The sequence below is a fragment of the Nycticebus coucang genome, chromosome 8 (assembly GCF_027406575.1).
Source record: "Nycticebus coucang isolate mNycCou1 chromosome 8, mNycCou1.pri, whole genome shotgun sequence".
Classification (NCBI taxonomy): Eukaryota; Metazoa; Chordata; class Mammalia; order Primates; family Lorisidae; genus Nycticebus; species Nycticebus coucang.
Genome location: NC_069787.1, coordinates 25270987 through 25298717, shown reverse-complemented (window position 1 = coordinate 25298717; position 27731 = coordinate 25270987). Strand labels below are relative to the sequence as shown.

The 27731-nt window shown below is 40.2% G+C and overlaps 1 protein-coding gene across 1 annotated transcript in view; it reads right to left on the bottom strand.

Annotated features, from left to right (window-relative positions):
* Positions 1-1034: 1034 nt before the first annotated feature.
* Positions 1035-27731, bottom strand: part of RYBP (RING1 and YY1 binding protein) — a 90417-nt gene continuing 63720 nt past the window's right edge. Inside the window, exons 3-5 of the mRNA XM_053599614.1 lie at positions 5601-5777; positions 5413-5511; positions 1035-5050 (exon numbers count right to left, since the gene is read on the bottom strand). Of these exons, the coding sequence (XP_053455589.1) occupies positions 4798-5050; positions 5413-5511; positions 5601-5777 (529 nt within the window). The 3' untranslated portion in view covers positions 1035-4797. The remainder of the gene's footprint in view (positions 5051-5412; positions 5512-5600; positions 5778-27731) is intronic.

Sequence of the window (27731 nt, the reverse complement as noted above, 5' to 3'; positions counted from 1 at the left end):
GGGTCAAACACTTGTCACAGGGATACTTCTAGTGTAGGCGGTGGCTCCCATCCTCCCCAAACAGGTACCAGGACCACCAGCAGTGGGAACGCTCAGAGAACTCCCCAGGCACCCAAGTAGAAAGCAGCCTAAGGTACAGCAGACTGCCGATCTGTATCCATCACCGGAAGCATTGGAGACCCCACCCATACCCTGCCTTTCAACCCTTCCCAGGCCAGCTTTCTTAGAAAGCTAAGCCCTCTGAATAACCACACTACAAAATAAGGACAAAGGAGAATGGAATTTGCAAAGTCTTCTCTTTCCAGGACAAAAACCCATTTTCAGATCAGAGGCCTGCACTATTCCCTTAAGATCCAGACAGATCCAGGACAGTTATTAGGGACAAGTCTTTTTTTTTTTTTTAATTGGTGGGGATTCATTGAGGGTACAATAGGCCAGGTTACACTGATTGCAATTGTTAGGTAAAGTCCCTCTTGCAATCATGTCTTGCCCCCATAAAGTGTGACACACAGGGACAAGTCTTGAAGTGTTACTCAGCTCTATAATTTTTCAGAAGGTCACAGTGACTGGAGTGGCCTCAGCAGCAGGCAGTGTCTTCCAGGCACAGGGAAGAAAGTAAGTGAGCTTTGCTTGTGTAGTTTTTAAGTTTGATGTTGCACTTGGTTTCTGTCTCTCAGCCATCATGGACCTAACCCGCAGCTGGCCAGACACAGGGGTTGTTTTCAACCCTGATTTAGCCATTCCTAGCATCATCTCCATTTCCTTTCTTTAAATCATTGCAACTTATCTCTGAGAATGCACTTACAAGGTGATTCTTTTGCTCATTTTATGTTTTTTTTTTCTGCATCATTTGGGACAGGTACTAAGACACCCAAAGCAACTTTAGCTTCTGATAAACAACTCAAGTTCTAAAAAAAAGAAATGACCTTCCTATTCACATTGGAAATATTCCACAAGTCAAAACTCAAGGTACAAAAAGTAGCTATTACTCTAAGCACTAAAGTCTGTACACACAAAAATAAAGATTTCCAATGTAAATTTTACTATTTTATTTGTGAAAAAACTACAAGCAGAATTCATAAATAGACATTTCTATTTAAAGCAGGAAAATGATAAAGTGGCTTCTAATAACATAGTCGTGCACATGCCAGTAACAGGAATATATTAACATCTTTTATTTGCTAGACAAAGAGCAGTGTCCAATATAAATTTCCCCAAAACATTTAAGACCTGTGAATTTCTGACCAGTTCACAAAACCACCAACTGACACTTTAGCATGAAGAAAAAAACAAACCTAACAGACTGTCAGCTCTAAAGACGTTACAGAGCAGAAACTTCCAAAAGCGTTATACAAGCTGTCTTTCTGGGCAAATGAAAAATATAGCTCGTATAATACATTAACAAAAATTCACAAGATAAGATTATGTTTTGACATACTTAACAAGCATTCTCTCTATTTGTCTCCAACAAACAAAGCTAAGGAAATAATGTAACCATCTTTACACAGTAAATTAAGGTTACAAGTCATACACAAGAACAGAACTGCTTGCGCATTAAAAACTGTTCAGCTCCATTGTCATAACTCTAAATGTTGGCTCTTAAACCATTTTCGGTTACATACAAGCAAAGGTTATTATATATTCAGCAATTAATAAATTTTCAATAATTTAAGATACGGTAGCTTAAAAAAGTAGACTGAGAATGGTCTTGATAAGGCAGGTGAAACATCTTAGTGGAACTAAACTCACAGAAGCTTCTGCCAATGTTTTTAAATATCCAGATTGAAACTGAAAGGTTTTGATTAAAATATTTTGTGGGTGTCAAAATGTCTTTACTTTTTTTTAACTGACTGACTATAGCAGAGCAAGTCAGGTAAGCTCCATGTGTGCACACGCACACATGCACGCACAGGCTGAAAGACTGTGTGGTATTAAAACAAATGGAAACTTGCAAGCATAACACTGTGCTTTTTTTGTTTTTGCTTTTTAACCTGCTTTCTGTGTCACTGAATACCAAGTATTTCTGGTCCTCTTTTAATATATATCTTTGTAATCTACACTAGTGTTTTTATGCGCTGCCTACTAATTGTAGGGCCAACTGCAAATGCAGGAAGTTACAGAAATTCCATTTCCAGAATACATGCCTGAGGGATGGTTCATTTTCAGAAATTAAAAGTCTAAAGTACCTACTACCTTACTGTCCCAGCAGAGTACACAACAGCAGCTAAAGGGCTGGCCCTGTAACATCTGATTGCTCTAACTCCCAATGTTAGCTGCAGTTTCTACCAGGATGACAATATCATGCCACATGTTCTAAAGTTAATTCTCCCCTTCCTTCTCCTCTCCCCATTCTCCTAATTTATCACGGAGGCAAAACTGAAAAACCAAGACATTGGCAATGAATTAATGAGCAGCCTATGAGTAGCTGATTAATCAGTCTTTCCCACTAATCTAGGGGGTCCAATCACTTTACATGAAACTAGTTTTCCAAAAGTACACAGTGTTTCTGAACAAAGTGCATATCAACACTTACTGGTTCAAAAAGCAGTGCAACCCATGAGTTTGGTGGTATTTTAAATTTTTTTAAAAAGTTAATTTAAAAACTTAGCAATTCCTTACACCTCTGGAAAATAAATATGGCTGACTAATTTACCCTCCCTGAGACCCTTAATAAAAGGAATATTAAAACTTTAGAAGGAATGTCTTTGCAATATCCCACTAATATTAAAATGTAGATTTAAAATTCATAGTCAAATCACTATGTATTATATATTCTAATGCTTATAGAAAGCATCTGATTTCCTTTGGTTCATTAATAAATACTTTAAAAATGTATTTAAAAAGATAAGCACAGCTTGCATCCCAGATACAAGTATTTTTAAAAAGAGGGGAACATTGTCCATGCATTTGACAATAGGACCACAGCAACAAATGGCACTGCTTTATAATCTAGACCTTTAAGAAAAGAATTTTAGTTATGGTACACCAATGACTACAGAATAGTTTTAATGTAAATGTGAAAGGAACCTTTCCTTTGGCTACTCAAATCAAGCTGTTAAATTTTTTTACTTGTTGCCTCCATAGACAGAAATTACTTCTATTATTAAGCAAACCAGGTTTTCAACACCAAAATGTGGTGCTGCATTACAAATTGGGCTGCCCTCCCAGTGAGTCCCGTGCTTGAAAAGACTCTGAGTACTAGGAACTGTGTGTGTTTATGAATATGAAAGTCAAACAGAAGACGGACCTCTAATCCAAACAAAGCAAAGCAAAGCAAACAAAACAAAAATTTCTTTTGATGAGGAGGGGGTGAGATCATGTTAGTGGTCTTTGATTTTTTTGTAAGACAGTTAAAAAAAAGTGAAAACAAAAACAGTTTACTCATGCTATCTTTATATCAAGGAAGATAAAGATCACTTTCTGCCGGCAGTAAGCAGGAGCTCTCCTAGCAACTCCGCCGCTAGGGCTCAAGCCATTCACTACTAGAGTTCTTTCCCACAGCAGGGAACCAAACAATGTCACCAAACACTGAAAAGCTCCACATTGGGCTTGGGCTGGATGTGTGGCTGATAACTTTTGTTCAGTAAAATGAATCATAGTAGGTTTTGAGAAAGGAAAACAATTCTCACAACTGAGTGGGTAGGGGTAGGTTGAGGGTTCATCAACCAAGGGACATGAAGCAAACCAATTTCAATCACAAAACACCACCTCTGCAATGTCATATGGAAAGTAGAAACAAGGAATTGCTTCCTGTATGGACCAAAAAATAGAGTTTGGACTGTTTCAATCCTAAAACTAAGAGACAATTTCTAGATTTACCTCAGCCATGATGAGTAGAGGTCTGGAAAATGGATGGAATCTGAGTACAGAATACCATATTTTCATGAGTGCTTATGTAAGAACAGCTATGTTAACATGTAACCGTAATTTACATGAATACTTGGCATTCTGGAGCTAGTTTAGTTACTTCTGAATGATCAAAGCCCTCCTCTACTAAACCACTTGTGATTTGTCAGTTATTCCATTGCGAATGCAGGCTATCTGGAGCAGTCTTTAAATGTGAGATCACATTGTTTAAAAAATATATATTTTTATATCGTCCAGTACTCGTTAGACAGATGAGAAAGTTGAGTTCCCATGTAGGTTGGAACATACTTCACCTAAGACTGATTTTAATTTAATTTCAGCACTTTCATAGAAGGGACTGTCCCAGATCTGTAACTGTTCAATGTTGTATTCACTTCACAGTGTATCAAGCACCAGCGTTGCCATGGATTGGTTTCAAATAACCCTTTATATATAATTTTATATTTATATATATATAGTTATATCAAAACTGATAGTACATAGTATAACTGGAAGAAAGAACTAAACTTAAAAAGGATATGCTGAAAGGATGGAGTTTGTGAACACAATAAATAAAAGTTCCCTCCCCCTCCCCAACCTCCCCCCCCAACAAAACAAAAACAAAAAACCAGTTGTAATGTACATGGAAAATTGTGCACAGCAGATTTTTTTTTTTTTTTTATAAAAAGTAGATTCAGGAGCACATCCAATTATAAATGATTGTTAGGAAAATCATATAAAACAATGGAATACATAAAAGTGTCAAGAGTAATCGTCAGGGTGCGAAATTCCTTGGTGGCCAGATGCCCATGGCAAGCAGGAATTATCCTGGCAGCATCATTAAGAGGTCGATGTCCACGGAAGATTCTCCAGGGGTGCAAGCAGCATGGGCAGGTGGAGGATTTGAATTTCATACCCTGATTCATAGTTTTCACAATTCCATGTGCAATTTCAGAAAGATTCATCATTTACTGCTGACATGTCGCCCTTTGGCGTGGAGGAACGGGAGGAGCCCTTGTCTGTGCTCTCTGACCCCGAGCTGCTCTGGTTCTGCTGTTCTGACCCTGCACTGGAGGTCACTGTGGATGAGGACGTCGAGGAGGAGCGAGTCTTTTCCTTAAAGTCTGTGATAATGACGGTGACGTTGCCAACAGTTACTGCCAACTGCTGTGCAGTGCTCCTATCCACGTTTTTCAGCCGGGGCCTGAAAGCAACACCACAGGGGAATAGCCCGATTAAATAACTTACGGATTAAAAACAGCTTCTGGCAAAATGTCATCAATACACACAAAGATTTCATGACACTATGGCAATGAATCTCAACTGCTCACCACACATGCCAAAGATGACTGCAAGTGTGCTGATCAACTTTAGCAAAGCTTTGGACCACTGCAAAAGTAGTATTTATCTTTCTCCTGTTTCAGCAAACAGTATTTAAGTATTCGATTAACAAATCCACTCCTAGCTCTTCATCTCACCTCCTTATCCTACAAACCCACTTGGGTTTTTGATGATTAAGTAAACCATAGCAGCAATTCAGTATTTCATTCTAGTTATTCTGAGTACCTTGAGGTGTGATTCGTTTCGCTGGTCTTTGTTGTAGCATTTGCAGACTGTATACTGTTTGCTTCGCTAGGAGGATCTTTCAGAATATCAGACTTTGGTCTAAAAGAGGGAGATGCGAAAAAGAGGCATTTAAAAAATGTCCGGGATTCACTTGCAAAATACTATCATGTACTTAACCAGAAACTTACTTTGTTTTCTTGTTGGTATTTTTCTTGGTAACACTAGGGCTAATTTCCTTATCTTTCTCAGGTTTCTCTTTGTCTTGCTTTTCAACTTTCTCCTTCTTCTCCTTTTTAGGGGGTGGTGGAGTGGCATACTGCTGTGCCACTTGCTGGGCCACCAGCTGAGAATTGATCCGAGGTTTTCTAAAACATTTGAAAAAAGATGTATCATTATTTGCTTTATAAATTTTTTTTTATAATTTTTATTTGGTTCCACAAGTTCTTAGGGATTTTATTATTGATCTCTGGCAACCCAAAACTAAATTACATGGTGCATGTATGTTATTTCTACATTATTATTTTGATTTAGCAGAAAGGAGTCCATAATAATTTACTTTCATAAAAGAAATGGAATATTCTCATGTGCTCACAAACATACACATTCCTATGCATAAAATAGTCTTCCAGACAATAAACCCTGACAGTGTTTCTAAGAGTGCTGAGAACACTACCTTTTTGAACTGTCAATATTATACTGACTGACAACTCTCAAATGCTCCTACTGCAGAGGGTTAATCTCATTTTATTAAATGGACATTGGAAATCTCTTGAAAAGAGAATGAAATTAGAAGTGTGACATTCACTCCTCAATCTAATTATCCTAACTTGTTCCGCCCCCTGCAGCTCTGTGATTGGCACAGACAACACATACAGAGCAATAAAAGGTAACTGTGGTTCACTAGCTCCCAGGAGGGAAAGACTGAAAGTCACCACAAAAAAATCTTGTCAAGTGATACATTCATTGTGCCATCAACCATTATGCCCAAGCCAGGCTCCAACTGACACGGGCTCTTAGCACTATTGTCCACAAATTCTAAGCAGTGCCAAACACTTTTCACAATACACAACCATTCAGAGACCCAAATGAGAAAGGGAGAAAGGAATGCCTATACATTATTTTTATCTAATATTAATTTTCAAAGACATGCCCATCTAGACAGACACAATATACTAAGCCCTCCAATTATAAGATGGAAAACAAATACACAACTGGGTCATGTCTAGCCTGAGCAAGAGTAAAACCCCATTTCTACTAGGAATAGAAAAATTAGCTGGGTGTTGTGGTGGGTGCCTACAGTCCCAGCTGTTTAGGACGCTGAAGCAGAACGGTCACTTGAATCTAGGAGCTTGAGGATACTGTGAGCGAGGGTAATGCCACTGCACACGGCACTTTTAACCTGGGCAATTGAATTAAGATTCTGTCCCCCAAAACCAAAATATATAGATAGGTCACTAAGGAGGTAAGACAACTACCCTGTTTTCCCGAAAATAAGACAGTGTCTGATTTTAAGGTGTGCTCCCAAAGATGCACTAGGTCTTATTTTCAGGGGATGTCTTATCTTTCCTGTAAGTAGGTCTTATTTTTGGAGGATGTCTTATTTTCGGGGAAACAGGGTAGCTGCCATAATATAAAGTCACCTTCTGATCCTACACACGCATTCCCCTCTGCATTCCTCAGGATGGAGGAGCTGGCCAGACATAAGTAATTGTGCAGACCACGGCTGACTCACGAATGCAAAAACAAAAACAAATCTAAGAAAAATAAAATAAAACAAAGCTGCTTTCTTACATTAACTTTTCTATTCCTTACCAGAAAACAAACAAAAAGAGAGTCACTAAGAGCATAGCACGATGATTGCCTAAGCTAAGCATGGGTATGGGAGCCAAGGGCCATGGAGAGGAGGGAACAAGATGCCGACTCCACAACAGCAGCCAGGTTAACAGTGCTAGAAGGCACTGGGTTTGTTCTGAGTGTTTTTTTTTTTTTTAGAGACAGAGCCTCCCTTTAAAGCCCTCGGTAGAGTGCCGTGGCCTCACACAGCTCACAGCAACCTCCAACTCCTGGGCTTAAGTGATTCTCTTGCCTCAGCCTCCCGAGTAGCTGGGACTACAGGCGCCTGCCACAACGCCCGGCTATTTTTTGGTTGCAGTTCAGCCGGGGCCGGGTTTGAACCTGCCAGCTTCGGTATATGGGGCCGGCACCTTACCGACTGAGCCACAGGCGCAGCCCTGTTCTGAGTGTTTTTAATACTGGCTTGGGGGTAGTGTGAACTTTACAAGAAAACACACCACCCAAAGGTGCAAGCTCAGAGCAAGTTTCCTATATGCCTCTGGCAACGGATGCTTTTTATTTTTTTGAGACAGTCTCACTTTGTAGCCCTTGGTAGAATGCTGTGGTGTCATAACTCACAGCAACTTCAAACTTGCCTCAACTTCCCCAGTATACAGGCGCTTGCCACAAAGCCCAGCTAGTTTTTCTAGTAGAGACGGTTTTTTTTTTTTTTTTTAGAGACGGTTTTTGTAGCTCTGATTCAAGCTGGTCTGAGACTCCCGAGCTCAAGCAATCTACCTGCCTTGGCCTCCCAGAGTGCTAAGATTACTAGCACTTGCAGTGAGTTACCGCGTCCGGCCAGAGGCTTTTAGAATGGCACCCCACCAAACTTTGAAAGTCCTCTGCAGCCTGAATCACAAGTGGCCTCACTTGTCACTGAGCAAAGAGTTTCAAACAGATGTGATAATACCCCTAGACAAGGGAAAATATACTTACTCTAGGCAACCCCCCCCAAACCACAGGGCCATGTCAAAGGCAACTTTCCCTTTTCACAGGTCCTAACAAGAGCAGTAGCAGCCATTCTAACACCTTCCACTCCTTTAAAGAGGAAGTATCACTGTGTTAATACTTACAAAGAAGATAATGATCACTACAAAACATTTCATATGCTCTCACTAGGAACAGGGACAGATCAGCTGTCTACTGGGATTGTCGGGCAGTTTAAATGAGAGTTAAATAGCCACAGACTAACCAAAATTTGATGTTAAAATAACTCAGCCAGAGTTGTTAATGTGAATAAACCAAACTATACCTTGAGCGAGAATTTTTCAATTAAGCCAGTGTATGTACTTTACTCCAGAGAAATCTAACCCAAGAACAAGAGGACACGTGGACACCAATTAAGAGTACCATAAACAGAGAGTCAAAGGTACCTGCCCCCCACTCTGAACTCCCAGCCTAAATGCAAAGCCCAAAGCCACACAGACCCCGACTGAGGTGCCTGCCTCACTCCAGGGCAACCTGCAAAGTTTTCCCATGTTTGTTATCATGCTACACTCTAACTGCCTATCAACTGTGTACTCCTCCACAGCAAAGACTACATCTTTGTCATCTTTGTAACCATGACAGAAAGCAAGGCCAGATTCTCAGTAAAACTATCTACTGGATGAATAAATGAACACTGCAGAAAAAAACAAAGGAGAATGTAAACTGAAACGAGGGCCCAAGCTTCGATGATCAAGAGGTTGTTGCTGACTTTTAACAGGCCACATAGGATGGGGCTTTAAAGATTAAGGGACATACGGCTGCCAAGGAACAGTATAAAAACTCCTATTTGTGATCTGTGGTGCTGAGGTAAAGGATGGCTTGGCTGATACGTTCCTGACTGCACGTGGAAGAATGGAAATGGCTGATCTCCACTGACACAGCTATGTACACTCTCTGCCACCAGGAGATCAATGCCAGACTCTCTAGATTAGATATTACAAATTGCACTTGAAGCAAGAGGGGTAGAACCATTCCACAGATACCATATGACAGGCACATTATGTAGTGCCATCTGGACTCTCCATAGACTCCTCACACAAAGGTATCCTCAAACTAGTCTCCTTGCTTTTGAAGAGCCCAGCTGCAGGCGTGCGTGCTCGCGTGCGTGTGTAGGGGATGTCTTGGGCACAGGGTACTAGACACTTGGCCAAAAATCCTACTGCTTTCATTAGCTTCACCATGCTTCACTCTGGCAAGACTATTTTCCCCGCTTTCTACTGCCTTGAAAACACTGTTAGGAATAAACCTATACCATATTTAACACTGCTGACCAGGGAGAAATACTGACATCCCACAAATTTCCTTGCTTAATAAAGTCTTCTAAGCGTCATACAACATAGTACAAATAGCTCTCCTTCAATAAGTGGAACTTTCAATATATTATAAAGTCAAATCTTCAATACAAGCTGACACTTTGAGGCTCCAAGATTATCCAAGTCTCCCAAGTAACAAATATTAAATAAGCAGTTAAAAGTCTTATCATAAAAAAGTCTTCATAATAACAGTGGAAAACATTAGAACAAAGCACACCGCCTACAACTTTTGTTTTGGTATCTAAGCCTCAAGTTAAAACTAATCAACCACCACAACCACAAAAACCCTCCAAAACCAATGAACGATTTGACCATAGACACAATATAGTAAACAGAGAGTCCAGCTTCCACGTAAGTTGACATCAAAGAGTTTTTTGTATCCTCTTGCACACTGTATTTTTCTTATAAAAAAATTTGTCTTGGCTCAGTGCCTGTAGCTCAGTGGTTAGGGCGCTGGCCACATATACAGGGGTGGTAGGCTCGAGCCCAGCCCCAGCCTGCTAAACAACAAGGACAACTACAACGCCAAAAAAAAAAAGTCTTCTTTAAATATTTTATACGTTTATTGTTGCTATATCAGTAGTTTACAAATGAAAATGTATTATTAAGAAACTTCAAAAATAAGCATCAGCAAACCATTTCTATTTTTTTGCATTTAAGCAGCTAATATTTCAGAAAAGAGCCCATTCCACAAAAAGTAAAACAATCTTCAACTAGGGACAACCTTAATTTCTATAAAGGAAAAATTTCGAAGTGTTCAAATACACTTGAATACAAAAGACACTGGAAAACAAAAATCTTTCTGGATTGATGTGTACTTATACCACTTTTAAGGAACACAGGCAAAAATAGTATTTTTTTAAAGAGTCATTTACATACATACCCTTCTTTTCCTGTTGTGTACTCAAGGAAACCTGAGATCTTAAGTACTTCTCTGTATCTCGGCTACCAGAACAAGCACACAAAACAAAACCATCTTCTTGCTGTTCAGGCAACAAAGAACCAGAAAAATCTTTTAAGCTTTTCCTTGATTATGTCCAACTTTTCATAAGGATCATGTGTGTTTTCTGCCCACTTTTGAAATTTCACCTTTCAAAGGTTCTGGAATCAGACAATTTGCCCATCTCAAACATTATTTATAATCAACATAGTTATTACAACTAACAAAGAGTCCTCACCACGTCAGCTTACATTGACCCTCAGAGTACATACATACTATATTCCCTCAAACCTTTCCTTGCCTTAGCAATTTGTTAGTTGAAGGATTAGCAACTTAAGGAATTTAACAACTCTGAGCAGGTCTTTATCCAGATTCTTCATGGCAGACCTCATTATGGTATGCCTCATATGGTAATATAATTAAAAGCAGCCTTCCCTCTCATGACGTTTTCCTGTTTCTATACTCAAAAGACATCAGAGCTAGCGGGTTCAAATCCAGCCCGGGCCTGCCAAACAACAATGACAACAACAACCAAAAAATAGCAGGCATTGTGGCAGGCACCTATGGTCCCAGCTCCTTGGGAGACAGAGGCAAAAGAATCGCTTAAGCCCAGGAGTTGGAGGTTGCTGTGAGCTGTGATGCCATAGTACTCTACCCAGGGCAACAGCTTGAGGCTCTGTCTTTAAAAAAAAAAAAAAAAAAAAAGTCACATACATGTACACTAGGCCAGCTAGGACGAATATGAGTCCATTCTACAATGACTACAAATTTATTGTTACTGATGTCCCAAAATGCATGCATCCCAGTTGGGAACCCAGCAAAGTATTTATTATGTACAGCCATTATTCCTCCCTACTAAAAAAAAAAAAAAAAAAAAAAAAAAAGTTTTTTTTTTTTTTTTTTGTAGAGACAGTCTCACTTTATGGCCCTCAGTAGAGTGCTGTGGCTTCACACAGCTCACAGCAACCTCCAACTCCTGGACTTAAGCGATTCTCTTGCCTCAGCCTCCCGAGTAGCTGGGACCACAGGCGCCCGCCACAACGCCTGGCTATTTTTTGGTTGCAGTTTGGCCGGGGCCGGGTTTGAACCCGCCACCCTCAGCATATGGGGCCGGTGCCCTACTCACTGAGCCACAGGCGCCGCCCTTTTTTTTTTTTTTTTTTGAGACAAGAGTCTCAAGCTGTCACCCTGGGTAGAGTGCTGTGATTTTATTGCACACAGCAACCTCCAACTTGGGCTAAAGCGATCCTCTTGCTTCAGTTTTTCTATTTTTAGTAGAGATGGGGTCTCGCTTTTGCTCAGACTAAACTCAAACTCGTGAGCTCAAGCAATCCATCCGCCTCAGCCTCCCAAAGTGCTAGGATTACAGGCATGAGCGACCATGCTCGACCCCTACTAAAATGTTTTAAAAACAAAATGAGAATGGTACTAAATCCAACCTCAGGAAACTAACTGGGTAGGCCAAATGTGTGGGACTGCTTTATAAATTGCACACAATTCTTTTTGTTTGCAAAATTACCTTGTTAAAATCACACAGAGGCTAAATAATTCTGATCTTTGTTTGGACTAGCCTGTATTAAGACACTGTATTCCAAGGTGTAAACAATTAAACTGCAAATATACTTGTGGAACACAATCTATTTTCAAATTGGGCAATGTGGTGGCGCCCGTAGCTCAGTGGGTAGGGCGCTGGCCACATTCACAGAGGCTGGCATTTTTGAGCCCAGCCTGGGCCAGCTAAAATCAACAATGACAGCTGCAACAAAAAAATAGCTGGTGTCTGTAGTCCCAGCTACTTGGGAGGCTGAGGCAAAAGAATTGCTTAAGTCCAAGAGTTTGAGGTTGCTGTGAGCTATGACACCACAGTACTCTACTGAGGGGAACATAGTAAGACTTTGTCTCAAAAATACAAATAAAAAAACACAAATTGGGCAATGATTTGATTTATTTGCCTCTAAGGAAATGTAAGTGTTAAATAAAAGCATCATTTTTCTATCCCAACAGCACTATCCACTAGCCCCTAAACGGCCGTTGGCTTGGATGACTAGTATAACTTGTTTCCTGTTCATTTAAACTACCCACCCCTTTGCCATTATATTCTTTAAACACCAAGGAACCTATATGACCTCGTGACTTCAATGAAGCCAACCATCACGGTAACATGGATATTTAAAAAATTCAACTGTCACTTGACTTTACTAGGATCAATTATTAGGAAACTAACAATTTCCCTCTGCTTCCTGAACACATCTTTGTGTACAGTTCTTTTTTTTTTTTTTGTAGAGACAGAGTCTCACTTTATGGCCCTCGGTAGAGTGCCGTGGTGTCACACAGCTCACAGCAACCTCCAAATCCTGGGCTTAGGCGAGTCTCCTGCCTCAGCCTCCCGAGTAGCTGGGACTACAGGCGCCTGCCACGTGTATAGTTCTTTTGTTTCCTAAATAGTACTTTCCTCCTTCGTGTAAATAAATATGTGCCTTCACTTTCTCAAATCCTTTGGCTCATCTAGAAGTAACTCCTGGGTGACCCTAAGGTATCTTAGTCTCATTCTAGGTTACTCCTTCCCACAAACATCCTTGACTCGAGAGATAATCACTCTCTTCCATATTAGAAAACTAAAAATTTTCCTCAAATCTGACTCCAACTATCAAATTTTAAAATCTAAGTCACCCCCCTTTCTACCAAGTATCTTTCCTTCTGTTACCACCACAGGTAATGTGGGAAAACACAGTATTAAGGAAAAGTATAGACTATGGAGTTAAAAACAGCCTTTGAATTTTATCCAGACCCACTACTAAGCCTAGGTAAAACCACATGTAATTCAATAGGGCTGAAGTCAGGATGAAGTGAAGTACTGTTCGTTCACTTAGCTCTTCTCAGGGCATGTGTAGATACTCAACAAAATAATTCCCCACAGAAATGATAACATACATTCCAAAGCACTACTTTTCCCCCTGTAGATGTGCCTACCACCTTTCTGAGAGTTAAGTGGGAAGATCTACCAAGTGAAAGAAACTGGCAAACCCTGCCCTGAGAAATGGTTCTAGAGACGTAAATCCTTCACACGTTAGCATCCTTAAGTTAATTATGCTAACAGCAACAGCATCACTAAGGAGCCTCATCAACATAGCTGCAAAGTTTTCTGCATACTCAAGAGAGAATTTTAGTTTTGCAGATACCCTTTTAAAAAAGGATGCCTTGGGCGGCGCCTGTGGCTCAAGGAGTAGGGCGCCGGTCCCATATGCTGGAGGTGGCAGGTTCAAACCTAGCCCCGGCCAAAAACCACAAAAAAAAAAAAAAAAAAAAAAAAAAAAAAAAAAAAAAGGATGCCTTTAGGGGAGGCTACCATTCCTCAACTATATATATGTACATGGCATTACACAAAAACTGTCATCAGATACAGCTTGGTTAGGAACTGGATCCAACACAACACAACACAACTAACAAGCGTTTTTACCTTAATAAACATTTTGTGAAATATTCTACCCTATGTTAAATTTTCATTTTGAATATTCAATTGTTTCTTATGCCCTGAAAACAAACTTAACAACTACTTGAACATCAGTTAAGTGAAAGCACTACAACTTTTCTACAACTCAGGAATGAATACACATACATATATGTTAAATAAATAAAAAGAATTACAAGTGGTTTAGATTATTGGAAACATAGCATTCATTTAATAAACCAATCTGGCAGCAACAGGCAGATAACTCACTCAGTCCTGTTGTCCTCTGAGCGTTGGTCCAGAGACTTCTGAGGGTCTCCAGATCTTTTCAGGAGGGTCTATGAGCTCAAATCTATTTCCACAATAACTTAAAAACATCACTTGCCTTTTCACTTTTGTTCCCTCATTAATGTAACAACAGAGCTTTCCAAAGACTAACTGAAATTGAGACAGTATTATTGCTGAGAACTCGTCTATTACCATAAGCATTTCTCGGTTTTAATTTCTGCATGTGAAAAGTATCTATACATGTAACCAAGACTAACAAAGGCTCCTTGGGGTCTTTAAGAATGTAAAAAATCGGCTCGGTGGGCAGCGCCTGTGGCTCAACAGAGTAGGGCACTAGCCCCATATGCAGGAGGTGGCAGGTTCAAACCCAGTCCTGGCCAAAAACTGCAAAAAAAAAATCGGCTTGGCGCCTGTAGCTCAAGCAGCTAAGGTGCCAGCCACATACACCAGAGCTGGCAGGTTCAAATCCAGCCTGGGCCTGCCAAACAAAAATGACAACTCCAGGGCAGAGCCTGTGGCTCAAAGCGGGTAGGGTGCTGGCCCCATATGTCGGAGGTGGCGGGTTCTGACCCAGCTCCGGCCAAAAACTACAAAAAAATAAAAATAAACAAATAAATAAATAAATAAAATAAAAAGACAGCTCCAACCAAAAATAGCTGGGCATTGTGGTGGACGCCTATAGTCCCAGCTACTTGCGAGGCTGAGGTAAGAGAATCGCGTAAGCCCAGGAATTAGAGGTTGCTGTGAGCTGTGATGCCATGGCACTCTACCCAGGGTGACAGCTTGAGGCTCTGTCTCCAAAAAAAAAAGAAGAATGTAAAAAATCTGATCACCAAAAAGCTTGAGACTTGCTACCCCAGCATTATGCCAAATACTTGTGCAAGTCTGCTGCATCACCAAAGAGGAGATATTCTGGAGAAGGTAACTTTTTTTTCTTTTTATTGTTAAATCATAGCTGTGAACATTTGTGCAATCAAGGGGTACAATGTGCTGGTTTCATATACAATCTGAAATATTCTCATCAAACTGTTCAACATAGCCTTGGAGAAGGTAACTTTTAAAATTCAAGCTTTAATTTTTCTCTCCACAAAATTTCAAAACAGAAACATGAAAAGTAGCATCACTTCCAATGGCAGAGTTAAGAAAACATTTTGAAAATAAACATTCTAGATAAAGCTGGAGAATATTTGCTTTAGTAAAGTATCACAAGAATGGAAAAGCAAGTGAAAGCAAGTATCCAATGTACTCAATATTAATACATGCCCACACAAGAGAAAAACTCAATTTAACTCAAGAGGTGAGGAGGGGAAAGAGAAGGGGAATTAGTGTGCTCCCACCTGATGGACATAACTATACCAGGGATTTTACCTAACAAACACAAACATTGTAATCTAATCGTTTGTACCCTCATATTAATCTGAAATAAAAAATAAAAGAAAAAAATTTAAGCTTATTAAACACTATAACAACTTTCCAAAAGTGGACTTCTTAAAGTATTTGAACTATAGACTATAAATCTGGCTTCCTCCCATTTCCTCTCCCCTCTGGTACCTATAATGACAGAAATGTACAGCGATCTTTCAAATATTTTTAAGTAAATGTCCCATAATAAATATGCCCTTCAGCTAACAGCCCTTCTCCAAAAAGCAAGGCCACTAGCAAAGAATGTGTTAGTTAAATGTGCCATGTGAAGAAAAACACTTCCTAAATTGTTTTGAAAATGGCCCCTTGTTTGAAGATGCCTACATTTTTCTTTTGATACCTCCATTTCATACTTTCAACATATATTGTATTACAGCAAGAAACTTTGATCGAAAAGGGTCTTTGGGTCTGCGTGGTGTTTTAGGATCACTTGAGGCAATGTAAATGCCACGCTAGCTGCAGAGGCTGGTACTGCAGCCACACAGGCATGGTAAAGACAAAGCCCTCCCCGCCTGCCTCACTGAACGAGGAAAACCTATACGCGCATCCAATCTACTCTGGACCAGCATCCTCTGCTTCTCAAATCCAGGCTGAGTAAAGGGGCAGAGATGTTAACTGCCTGTGCTTTCTCCTCTCCACCTTAGTTTCATCCTTGGTGTTTTGGCTTACGGCATTTCCCCTTCATCTCAGTTTCATCTTAGGCATTTTGATTTGTTTTCAAATTCAATGAACACACTTCTCCTGGGGCCTACTATATGCGAAGGCAGTGTGTTGTGCACTGTGGGTATGTGTGGACGTATGTTCATTTTCTGATCAGATACGACATAATAGATTCCAATGGCCCAGACCTCTGGTGAGGGCCATTTATCTTTTACATGGGTTGTTACAAAATTTTGAGAAACACAAAAATCCAGAAGCCTTGTATGTGGTCCTCTCTGACACCAAGCTGAGGCTTTTGTATAGGTAAGATGCCTAAACTCCCCCCTCTTTGCTTTGAGTATTACCTCAGAACAAAAGGTTACAGGAAATGATCTCTAACGTTACTTTAGCTCAGACATTTGTATTCAACACTGAATAAAGACAACTAAATAAAGTATCTGTTCTTGAGGTATACAGACAAGTTTGTAGTTTATGCTCACTTAAGTCAGAAATAAACATCACATTTTTACATTCTACAAACTACATACGGTTAAGTTTAATTTAAAGATGACCTCTCCCTCTCCCCTCAAAAGATATATATAAAGTAACTTATAAATCATGCCAATGATTACAATAAACCCCAGAAACTACCAATCTCTAAGCGAATTGTATTTTTAGATGCAAAGAAACTTCATAAATCAGATCTTTCTCTAAGAAATGAAAACTATATTGAAGCAGCCCAATCTGCACTGCAAATTATTTATAGCTGTCAAAAGATCTTTAAAATTATCAAATCTATACTATCTGCACTTCTCAATATATCACAAACGTGGGTACTTGTAAAACATAACATTAGTAATTCTTCATAGAAAAAAGAGATTAGATAATTCAATCTAACAAATACTTAACCAGTTAGTTGTCCCTCAGGTTTAGTTCCTCATGTGTTAATTTTTTTTTTTTTTTTTTGGTACAGTGCCATGACATCACAGCTCACAGGGGACCCTCAAACTCTTGGGCTTAAGCAATTCTTTTGCCTCAGCATCCCAAGTGACTGGGACTTACAGGTGTCTGCCACAACGCTGGGCTATGGCTCAGGCTTGTCTCCAACTCATGAGCTCAGGCAATCCACTCACCTCCACCTCTGAGAGTGCTAGGATTACCGGCATAAGCCACGGCATCTGGCCCCTCATGTGTTAAATTAAGAGGCTGTAATCTGTAAGGTTTCCCTCAAATCTACTCTTTAAAACAAAACAAAACTTAAGTAATAAGAAAATACAAGTTCCATAAGCTAATTCATGATCAAATGATCCTGTTACAATAGAAGTCCTATGTCTCTGGTAATTAAAACTTTCTTGAAGGCCATTACTATGTCAGAAAGACCTTAACCTCACTGTCCATTGCAGCTTTTCACAACTTCAGCATTACTGATATTCTGGGACTCAATTCTTTGTTGTGGGAGTTATATGCACTGTAGGATGTTTAGCAGCCCATCAGATGCCAGTAGTACTTGCCCCAGTTATGACAGCCAAAAATGTCTCCAGACACTGCCAAATGTTCCTGGGAGCAAAAATCACTGGTCTACCGTTTACCCTTTATATACTTACTATAGGAATACAGACTAAGGGACAGAAAATTTTGCAAATATGGGAAGGCAGCACAGAAAAAACAGAACTCCTCCGATCCATTTTATCAAAAGGTCCTCAAACATCTGACATTGTGTTAATTTTTCTAATTGGTGGGGGTTTTTAAGAGAGTAAGTTTTTAGGAAGAAATCTAAGAACAATGAATATACTAAGATTTTGTTACCTCTGTAGCAGCAAGGTTGAGCAATCACTTTTCTGCCAGACAGATCCTTTGAGGGAGGGTTATATACAATTACAGCTCTGACTTGTTTAAAAAAGAAGAATGGAGAAAAAGTATTGTTTCTTGCTCGGGCTATAAACTCAAACTCCTGGGCTCAAGTGATCCTCACACCCCGACCTCCTAAGTATAGCTAGGAATACAGGCAAGCCACCACCCTGGCTAATTTTCTTTTTCCTTTTGTAGAGACAGGTGTCTCACAATGTTGCCCAGGCTTGTCTCCTGGCCTCAAACAATCCTCTAACCTCAGCCTCCTAATGTGCTGGGATTACCAGTGTGAGCCACAGTGCCCAGCTGACTCTGACAATTAACATCATCAAACCATGGTCTTTACTTCCAGTGAGGGAAGAAAATGGCTTCTAAGTAAGGAAAGGGAAATTTTAGGGTATTTTTACTTACTGGTTCAAAAGGTTAAAAAATTAGGTGTTGGCTCGGCACCATAGTACTGCAGTTACAGTGCCAGCCACATACACCAAGGCTGGCGGGTTCCAACCTAGGCTGGGCCAGCTAAGCAACAATGAGACCTGCAACAGGAAAAAAAAGAAGCCGGGCATTGTGGTGGGTGCCTGTAGTCCCAACTACCTGGGAGGCTGAGGCAAGAGAAATGCTTAAGCATAGGAGTTTGAGATTGCTGTAAGCTGTGACGCCACAGCACTCTAAGGTGACGTAGTAAGACTGTTTAAAAAAAAATTAGGTGTCAATGAAAGTGAAAACTCTAAAATTACTAGTATCCATTAGAAAGACACTAGCATTGAGTTGGAGAATTCTATCAAATCAATAAATATAGCTTTGTTTTGCCTGGAGGGAAGGGAACAATGTGGCACAAGTCGAAGATGGTAACTCACACACTAAATAGTCATCTTTGAATTAAATGCTGGATGAAAAATTTTTATACATGGATGAAAAATTTCTCAGAATAATCATAAAATAATTACTATTATTTACATAAGAATAGCAACTCAAATAGAGATGGGAATATTTTGAGACTCACTGTCAACAGCCATGTATTACAACCTAACACACACAAGCACATACAGTATCTTGGTATCTGAGAAATCAATCACACAAGCAACAAAATCCATTCTAGTTAGACAGAAAGCATTTATGAGAATTTTTTCCCCCCCCATGAGGTGGAAACAGGGTCTTGCTCTGTCACTGGGGCTAGAGTGCAGTGGCTTCATCACAGTTCAGTGCAACCTCAAACTCCTGGGCTCAAGCAATCCTCCTGCCTCAGCCTCCCAATATATCTGGGTCTACAGGTATATGCCACCATACCTGGTTAATCTTTTGTGGGTTTTTTTTTTTTTTTTGGCCGGGGCTGGGTTTGAACCCACCACCTCTGGCATATGGGACCGGCGCCCTACCTGCTGAGCCACAGGCGCCGCCCATACCTGGTTAATCTTTTAAACTAGTTTTATAGAAATGGGGGTCTCAAGCTCCTGGCCTCAAGCAATCTCCCAGTCTCAGTCTCCCAAAGTGCTAGGATTACAAGTTTGAACCACCATGCCGAAAAATCCTAATAGCCAATTCTTTCTAGAATTTATCCTTTTCATTTTGAAGGACCAAATGGAGTGGTATCCAAGACATTATGTGAACACAGTAGAACCTCTGTAAGTTGACCACCCCGAGGGCTATAACAAACACGTCAATACAAGGAACTAGGCCTACTCTACTAATATGTGATGTCTGGTCTATGAAAATTGAGTCAACTTAAGGAGGTGGTCAACTATCAAGGTCCTGCTGTATTTGTATATTAAAAGTTAAGCCTGCACAGCCCCCATTTCTTACCTAAGCAAAATTGTCCATGAACTTTCCTAGCAAATAAGTATGGTGAAATGATACTAAATGAATATCAGAATAGATGTCATCTAATGTTTTCAGCAAACAATTACCACTATTATATTCTGAACACACTGCTAGGGGTATATTGTGGTATGCAATACGCGAACTGTCTCCCGCCTCTTCCTCATTCTTCACATGCCAAAGGGACCTCAAAAAGGACTCTCAAATCTATACTATCTGACTTCTCATTTGCACTGTCTTCCTACATCCTAGTCAGGACCATAATACCTTTTTCCATAAGGTCCTATCTGATCTTTTTTTTCACCTTCTCTCTAGCTATCTTCCCTGATTCTAGAGGACTAAAGATCCTAAAAAAGAATAGGTACTTGCCTATTTCTCCCCACCTCACCTTCCCATCACACTCACTACCCCAGGCTTGTTTTATTCAACTAGCTGAAGCCACTACCCATAGCATCTGAAATGCCCTTCCTCCTACTTTACCTGCAAAGCCCATATCAACTTTAAGACCCAGCTCAAACACCACTTCTCTCTCAAACTCTCCTGGCAGAAAAGGAAGTCTGTAGCCAGGTTTTCAGGGGTCCCAAACCACGTTGACATATTTCTACTGCTTAATATTCTGTATTATAATCCAGAAGCCTATTTGTCTCTCCCTACTAGGTTATGACATCTCCGAGGCAGTACTGACCTTTTCAATGTTATGCTATGTTTGCCAAACTTGCTTCAAAATAACTGTTTCCTTCTAGTAGCTCAGTTGAAAGTGGATTCAAAAATGTATGTCCTGAGTCAGGCATAGTAGCTCACACTTGTAATCCTGGAACTTTTGGGGAGGCCAAGGCAGGAGGATGGCTGAGCTCAGGAATTTAAAAATAGCCTGAACAAGAGTGACTGACATCCTGTCTCTACTAAAAATAGAAAAGTTGGGCGGTGTCTGTAGCTCAAAGGAGTAGGGCGCTGGCCCCATATACCAGAGGTGGCGGGTTCAAACCCGGCCCCAGCCCAAAACTGCAAAAAAAAAAAATTAAATTAAATAAAAAATAAAAACAAAAATAGAAAAATTAGTACAGCATTCTAGTTCAGGTGACAGAACAACACTCTGTCTCAAAACAAAAGTATGTCTTCTGTATACTGTAGTGCAGAACATAGATGCTGTATCAGTATGCAGTGTATTGTACATAGCACTGTACTTAATTTCTGCATGTTTCAGAATTGAGCTCTTTAGAGTCCAGTGCTCTAACTCATCCTTTATTCTGTCACTCTTTAGCAAAAACTCCTAGGACACACTAAGTTCTCAGTGAATATAAATATCTACTCGAGACAGAATAGCTCTCGGCTTAAGGGAGAAGTAGAAAAGCAAACAGGTAATGAGTGTTTCCTATGAAGAAGTGCTGTCTGTGTTGAGCATTCTACTTGCATAATCTCACAGTCCTGATAATTTTATGTTACTAAGGAAGCCAAAGGCCCAACGGTAAATACAAAGCTAGTGCCAAGTAAAGTTTAACCAAAGTTTAGACTTTTTCCACTACATGGCACTGCCCACCCAGTGAACCTAACCTTGACAAGAAGCGAGCTGAAGAGAAGTTAGACAACGAGAGGAAAACAAAGGAAAATGGGATACCATTTAAAAAAGAGGGAAAATGTCTAGGAAATAATGGTCAATAGTATTAAAAAGCTATAGGCTCGGTGCCTGTGGCTCAAGCGGATGTCAGTCACTGCTGGCTGAGCTACGGGTACTGCCCCATACTCAATTTATTAAAAAAAAAAAAAAGAAAGAAAAAAGATGAGGTCTTGCCTGCCTCAGCCTCCAAAGTAGGTGGGTTTATGGGAATGGTCCACCACTCTCAGGCAGATGGCTGTTCTTTTTTTTTTTTTTTTGCTGCAATTTGGCCAGGGCTGGGTTTGAACCCACCACTCTTGGTATATGGGGCCGGCGCCCTACTCACTGAGCCACAGGCACCACCCAGATGGCCTTTCTTTTTAATAAAAAAAAAAAAAAAATTCTGGCATCGTGCCTGTGGCTCAAGCGACAAAGGCACCAGCCAATATACACCTGAGCTGGTGGGTTCGAATCCAACATGGGCCCACCAAACAACAATGACAGCTGCACCAAAAAATAGCCGGGCATTGTGGCAGGTGCCTGTAGTCCCAGCTACTTGGGAGGCGGAGGCAGGAGGATCACTTGAGCCCAGGAATTGGAGGTTGCTGTGAGCTGTGATGCCATAGCACTACCCAGGGCAACAGCTTGAGGTTCTGTCTCAAAAAAGTATATATAGTACACTATATAGTATGTGTATACACACACACACACACACACACACACACACACACACACACACTATAGTAGCAAATGAGTACTGGGGGACAGGCCTTTCAATCTGGCAGTCAGGGAATTGTTCTCCCAATCCAATTGTTTCTTTTCTAATTCCTTCAGCAGATTACGTACATACAATACCCCTTAACCCCTTGCCTTTCCTCTTAAATCAACTATCCCAACTACTTAAATGCATCCTATTTATACTTACACTATACTGGAATGAAAAAAGCAGATTATTCTAAAATTTCTTAAGAAATTGAGTATAGGGCAGCACCCATAGCTCAGTTGGCAGGATGCTGGCCAAATACACCAAGGGTGGCAGGTATGAACCTGGCCCGGGCCAGCTAAAACAACGATAACCGCAAAGAAAAAATGGCTGGGCGTTGTGGCAGGTGCCTGTAGTCCCAGCAACTTGGGAGGCTGAGGCAAGATAATCGCTTAAGCCCAAGAGTTTGAGGTTGCTGTCAGCTCAACAGTTTGCAGTGACGCCATGGCACTCTACCCAAGGTGACAGCTTGAGACTATGTCCCCAAAACACACACATACACAAAATAAACAAACAAAAAAACCTAGAAATTGAGTGTAAATTAAGAAAGAGAAAAGTATGAGTTGTCAAAATTGAGACCCCTAAGCATGATATAATAAGCTGCTTATTATACTTACCCTTAGAGAAACCACATTATGACAAAATTAAGTATTACGGTATCAAGTGGGATTCCTAAACTATCAGTAAGATCTCCAACCACACAGATTTTTATCTAAATCCTTAGCTTATAAAAAGGATATCTGAATAAATTGAGATGACTGTATACTGTATACACGAAATCAAATGACCTGTGTGGGTAATAACGGCTCCAATACAACAACTCTTCCATTTGGTATTCCACTCTAAGTATTTCTCTTGGCATTGAAGTAATCCAATTTTCATTCCTTGTAAAGTTTCCAACAAGATCAGGATTCTATATGTTCCATAAATGACTTTGAAATGTCTTTGTTTGAAGAAGACTCACAGTCCCCCAAATTAATTGCCCCAAGTGCACTTTCTGCAAAGATTTGCTAAAATTTGGATTCACTAATTTGTGAAGATAAAAGAGATTTTTCAAATACGTTTTTAGAAGTATAAGTTTGAAATGGTCTACTTTTTAAACTAATTTTAGACACAGACAAGTTGCAAAAATAGCAGAGTTTCCATATATCCGTCCCTCAGTTTCCCCTAATGTTAACATCTTATATAAACACAGTACAATCATCAAAACCAGAACATTAAAACGTATCCAATTACATTAACTAAAACACAGACCCTTTTCAATCAGTTTTCTCACCAATGTAGATTTTTGTTTGAGGATCCTATCTAAGCCTCCCATCACATTCTGTTATTTCTCATTTTTTAGGTTCTTCCTTTCTATTATGGTTTCTCAGTCCATTATCTTTCATGACTCCTTTCTTTCTTTCTTTTTTTTTTTGAGACAGAGTCTTACCATGTCACCCTCAGTAGAGTGCCGTGGTGTCACTGCTCACAGCGGGCTTAAGCAATTCTCTTGCCTCGGCTTCCCAAGTAGCTGGGACTACAGGTGCCCACCACAACACCCACCTAATTTGTTGTAGTTGTCATTGTTTGGCAAGCCATGGCCGGGTCTGAACCCGCCAGCTCTGGGTATGTGCCTGGCGTCCTAGACGCTGAGCTACAGGCGCCAAGCCATTTCATGACTACTTTTGAGGAGTATCAGTCAGTTATGCTGTAGAAATGTCCCTCAATTTGAATTTTCTAAGAATAAAGTCATGCATTTAGGTACCACCACAGCAGTGATGCTGCACGCCCCTAAATGCATTATATCAAGGGGTTCAAGATGATGCTATGTCTTATTTGTCCACTCTAAAGTTACTATCTTAGGTAGGGGCATAATGGGTCAGCCACACCTATAATCCTAGCACTCTGGGAAGCCAAGGCCAGGTGGATTACTTGAGCTCAGGAGTGGAAGACCAGCCTGAGCACGAGTGAGACCCCATCTCTACTAAAAATAGAAAAATTAGCCAGGTGTGGTGGTACATGCCTATAACCCCAGCTACTCAGAAGGCTGAAGCAGGAGGATCGCTTAAGCCCAGGAGGCTAAGATGGCTGTGAGCTATACTGCCACAGCACTCTAACCAGGGTGACAGAGTAGGACCCTGTCTCAAAAATAATAGTTACTACCTTTCAAATAAATATTGTGGTACAGATACTTTTAGAATATACAAATATGCTGTTTCTCCTCAAATTTTCAGGCTCTAATTTTAGATTCAAACATGGATTCTAAATAAATTACTCTTTTTGTTTTTGTCCTAATGGTGATTTTCTAGTTCTCCCTTTTCAATATTAAGTGGAATTCTTTCAGAGCTGTCCCCTCTCTTCCATATATTTATTCAATTATTAGGCAATTAAATCTGAAATGTCCAACTTCAAATCAAAAGTTTAGTTTGTTATCTCAAACAAGCAGTGCAATTATTCAAAGTATGTGCTCAAATTATTGACAGTTTTGCCATCTTAATGGTAGCTTGTGTATGCCAACAGCAAAGAAGCCTAGAGAGCAAGTGGAGATAAAATCACGGAAGGCGTTTTCCACAGCTTGTTGAGAACTAAAAAAAAAAAATATTTCCCTTGTAAGAAGTGGGCCAAAGCCTAGAAGAAGTGGTAGTTAGTTGGTGCAAGGTCTGGTGAATACTGTGGATGACAGTTTCCAAGTCCAGCTTCTGTAGTTTGAGCAGCATTGATAGTGCAACAGTGCTCTCTGGCAAGAGGATTGACCTATTTCGGCTACTTAATTGCAAGTACCCTCATCGTTTTGTCCAATTAGCTGCAGTAAAGACCCGTTATGATGGACTGACCAAGTTTCATGAAGATGAAGCTGTAGCAGAGATTACCAGCGGTGGACCACCAAACAGTTACCATTAGCCTTTCTTTTTGGTTTTGGATTGTGTCTCAGCCCTTCATCTTTATTCAACCATTGTACCAAATGCCTGCGATTGTCAAAACAAATCCATTTGTCATCAACATAACAAAATGGTGGAGAAATGGTTCCCTTTTGTGTTTTGACAGCAAAGAACAGCCAAGTTTCAAGACAATTTCTCTTCTGATTCTCCTTTAATTCATGCTGAACCCAATTATTCAGCTTCTTTAATCTTGCTGATTTGTTGGTCCAACAGTGTTGGAATAGTAACATCAAACCTTGCTGTTAATCCATACATAGGTCACAATGGATTCGCTTTTTCCACTACAACTTTCAGCTCATCATTATCCACCTTGGTTTTGGGTTGCCCATGTGACTCATTTTCAAGATTAAAATCACCAGAATGTAACTTCTCACCAGATGTCCTGTGCATTCATTAGCCCAAACACTTCATTGATATTTCAAGCTGCCTATGCTGTACTGGTTCCACAATCGAAATCATATTAAAAAATTATGCACATTTTTGACTTACCCATGGTTTCACAAATACTGCTTTAAAAAAGAATTTTTTTTAAAAGGTCATCACAAGCCAAAACATGAGTTGAAAGGCTAAGGATGTATACTCACAATAAAAAAATAAATAAAAACATGAAGGACCAAAGTGAAATGTCAAAAGTATCAACTGTCAAACTTAGTACTTAAAAGAAATTGGACATTTCATACTTTTTTTTTTTTTTGAGACAGTCTTACTATTTTGCCCTCAATAGAGTGAGGTAGCATCATAGCTCACAGCAATGTCAAACTCTTGGGCTTAAGCGATTCTCTTGCCTCAGCCTCCCAAGTAGCTGGGACTACAGGTACTTGCCACAAACACCTGGCTATTTTGTTGTTATTGTTGCATTTGTCATTGTTGATTTTAGCAGTTCCAGGCCAGGTTCAAACCCGCCAGCCTCAGCGTTATGTGGCCAGTGCCCTACCCACTGAACTATGGGCGCCGCTGGACATTTCATACTTAATAACATAACCATTACTAAAAGTTAGGTGTGGGGGTTCTAGATATCATCATGGATACACTTTATCAAAGAGTTAAAAAAAACAAAACCCTTTTTAGTGAAAGTGTCAGATTAGCAATCCTAACACCTTTACTAATCACCAATTTGTGGCCAAAAGATAGATTTATTAGTTACAAAAAGTGCTCTCTAAAACAAAAAAAAAAATTTTTTTTTTTTTTTTAATTTTGGCCGGGGCTAGGTTTGAATCCGCCACCTCTGGCAAATGGGACCGGCGCCCTACTCCTTGAGCCACAGGCGCCGCCCCCCCAAAAAATTTTTTTTAAACTTTTTAATTTTATTTTGTTTGTTTTTTTGGTGTCACAGCTCACAGCAAACTCCAACTCCTGGGCTTAGGTGATTCTCTTGCTGCAGCCTTCTGAGTAGCTGGGACTACAGGTGCCTGCCATAACGGTTTGGCCGGGGCCGGGTTTGAACCCACCACCGGTATGTGGGGCCAGTGCCCTACTCACTGAGCCACAGGTGCCGCCCTATCATAAAATATTTTTTTTGTCTGGAATTCTGGGGGGCAGGATGGGATTTCAAACTCTGAAAGAAACTGAAGCTATTTTGCCCAGGAATAAGGGTATAAGAGACAAGGCTGAGTTGATGGCCCAAGGAAGACCAAATAGTCTGTATTGGGAGAAACAAAGAATCCACTCCCAATTTTATTCAGCCCTTCCTATGGCTCAAACTAGTAGTCTTACTGCTACCCCCCCCGCCCCCGCAACATTACTCCCTGCCTGCTCATAGGTACATGGATCACCTGCCATCCAAGCAAAAACAAACAAACAAAAAAGAGGCCAAAGAAGAATGAGGTAATGTAGTCTGACGCGGTAGTCTATTTTTTTTTTTTCTCTTGCTTAGGACAAGTTTTAATGAGGTACAATCTACGTAGAGTAAAATGCATAGTTTTAAGTGTGCAGTTGAAGTTTTGACAAACGTATATAGAGCAGTGTAATCACCACCTCAATTCTCCTTTATCCCCCTTTCCAGATCTAGGAGGCCAATGATCTCTTTTCTGTCACTATGGATTAGATTTGCTTTTCTTTGAGTTTCAAATAAATGGACTTACAGGGCATATGCTCTTCTTGTATACGGCTACATTTACTGTGCAATCCTCCATGCTGTTGAGTGTTTTGTTTACTCAGTCTCCCATGAATGCGTATTAGGGCTTTTTCCAGTTTTCAGCTATCACATATAAAGCTCAGATGAACATCCACATACAAGTCTTTGTGTGGACATTTATTTTCATTTCTCTTGGCTAAAATGCCTAGAGCAAGTATATAGTCAACTTTGTAAGAAATGGACAAATTCTTTTTTCTTTTTTTTTGTAGAGACAGAGTCTCACTTTATGGCCCTCTGTAGAGTGCTGTGGCCTCACCCAGCTCACAGCAACCTCCAACTCCTGGGCTTAAGCGATTCTCTTGCCTCAGCCTCCCGAGTAGCTGGGACTACAGGCGCCCGCCAGAACGCCCGGCTATTTTTTGGTTGCAGTTTGG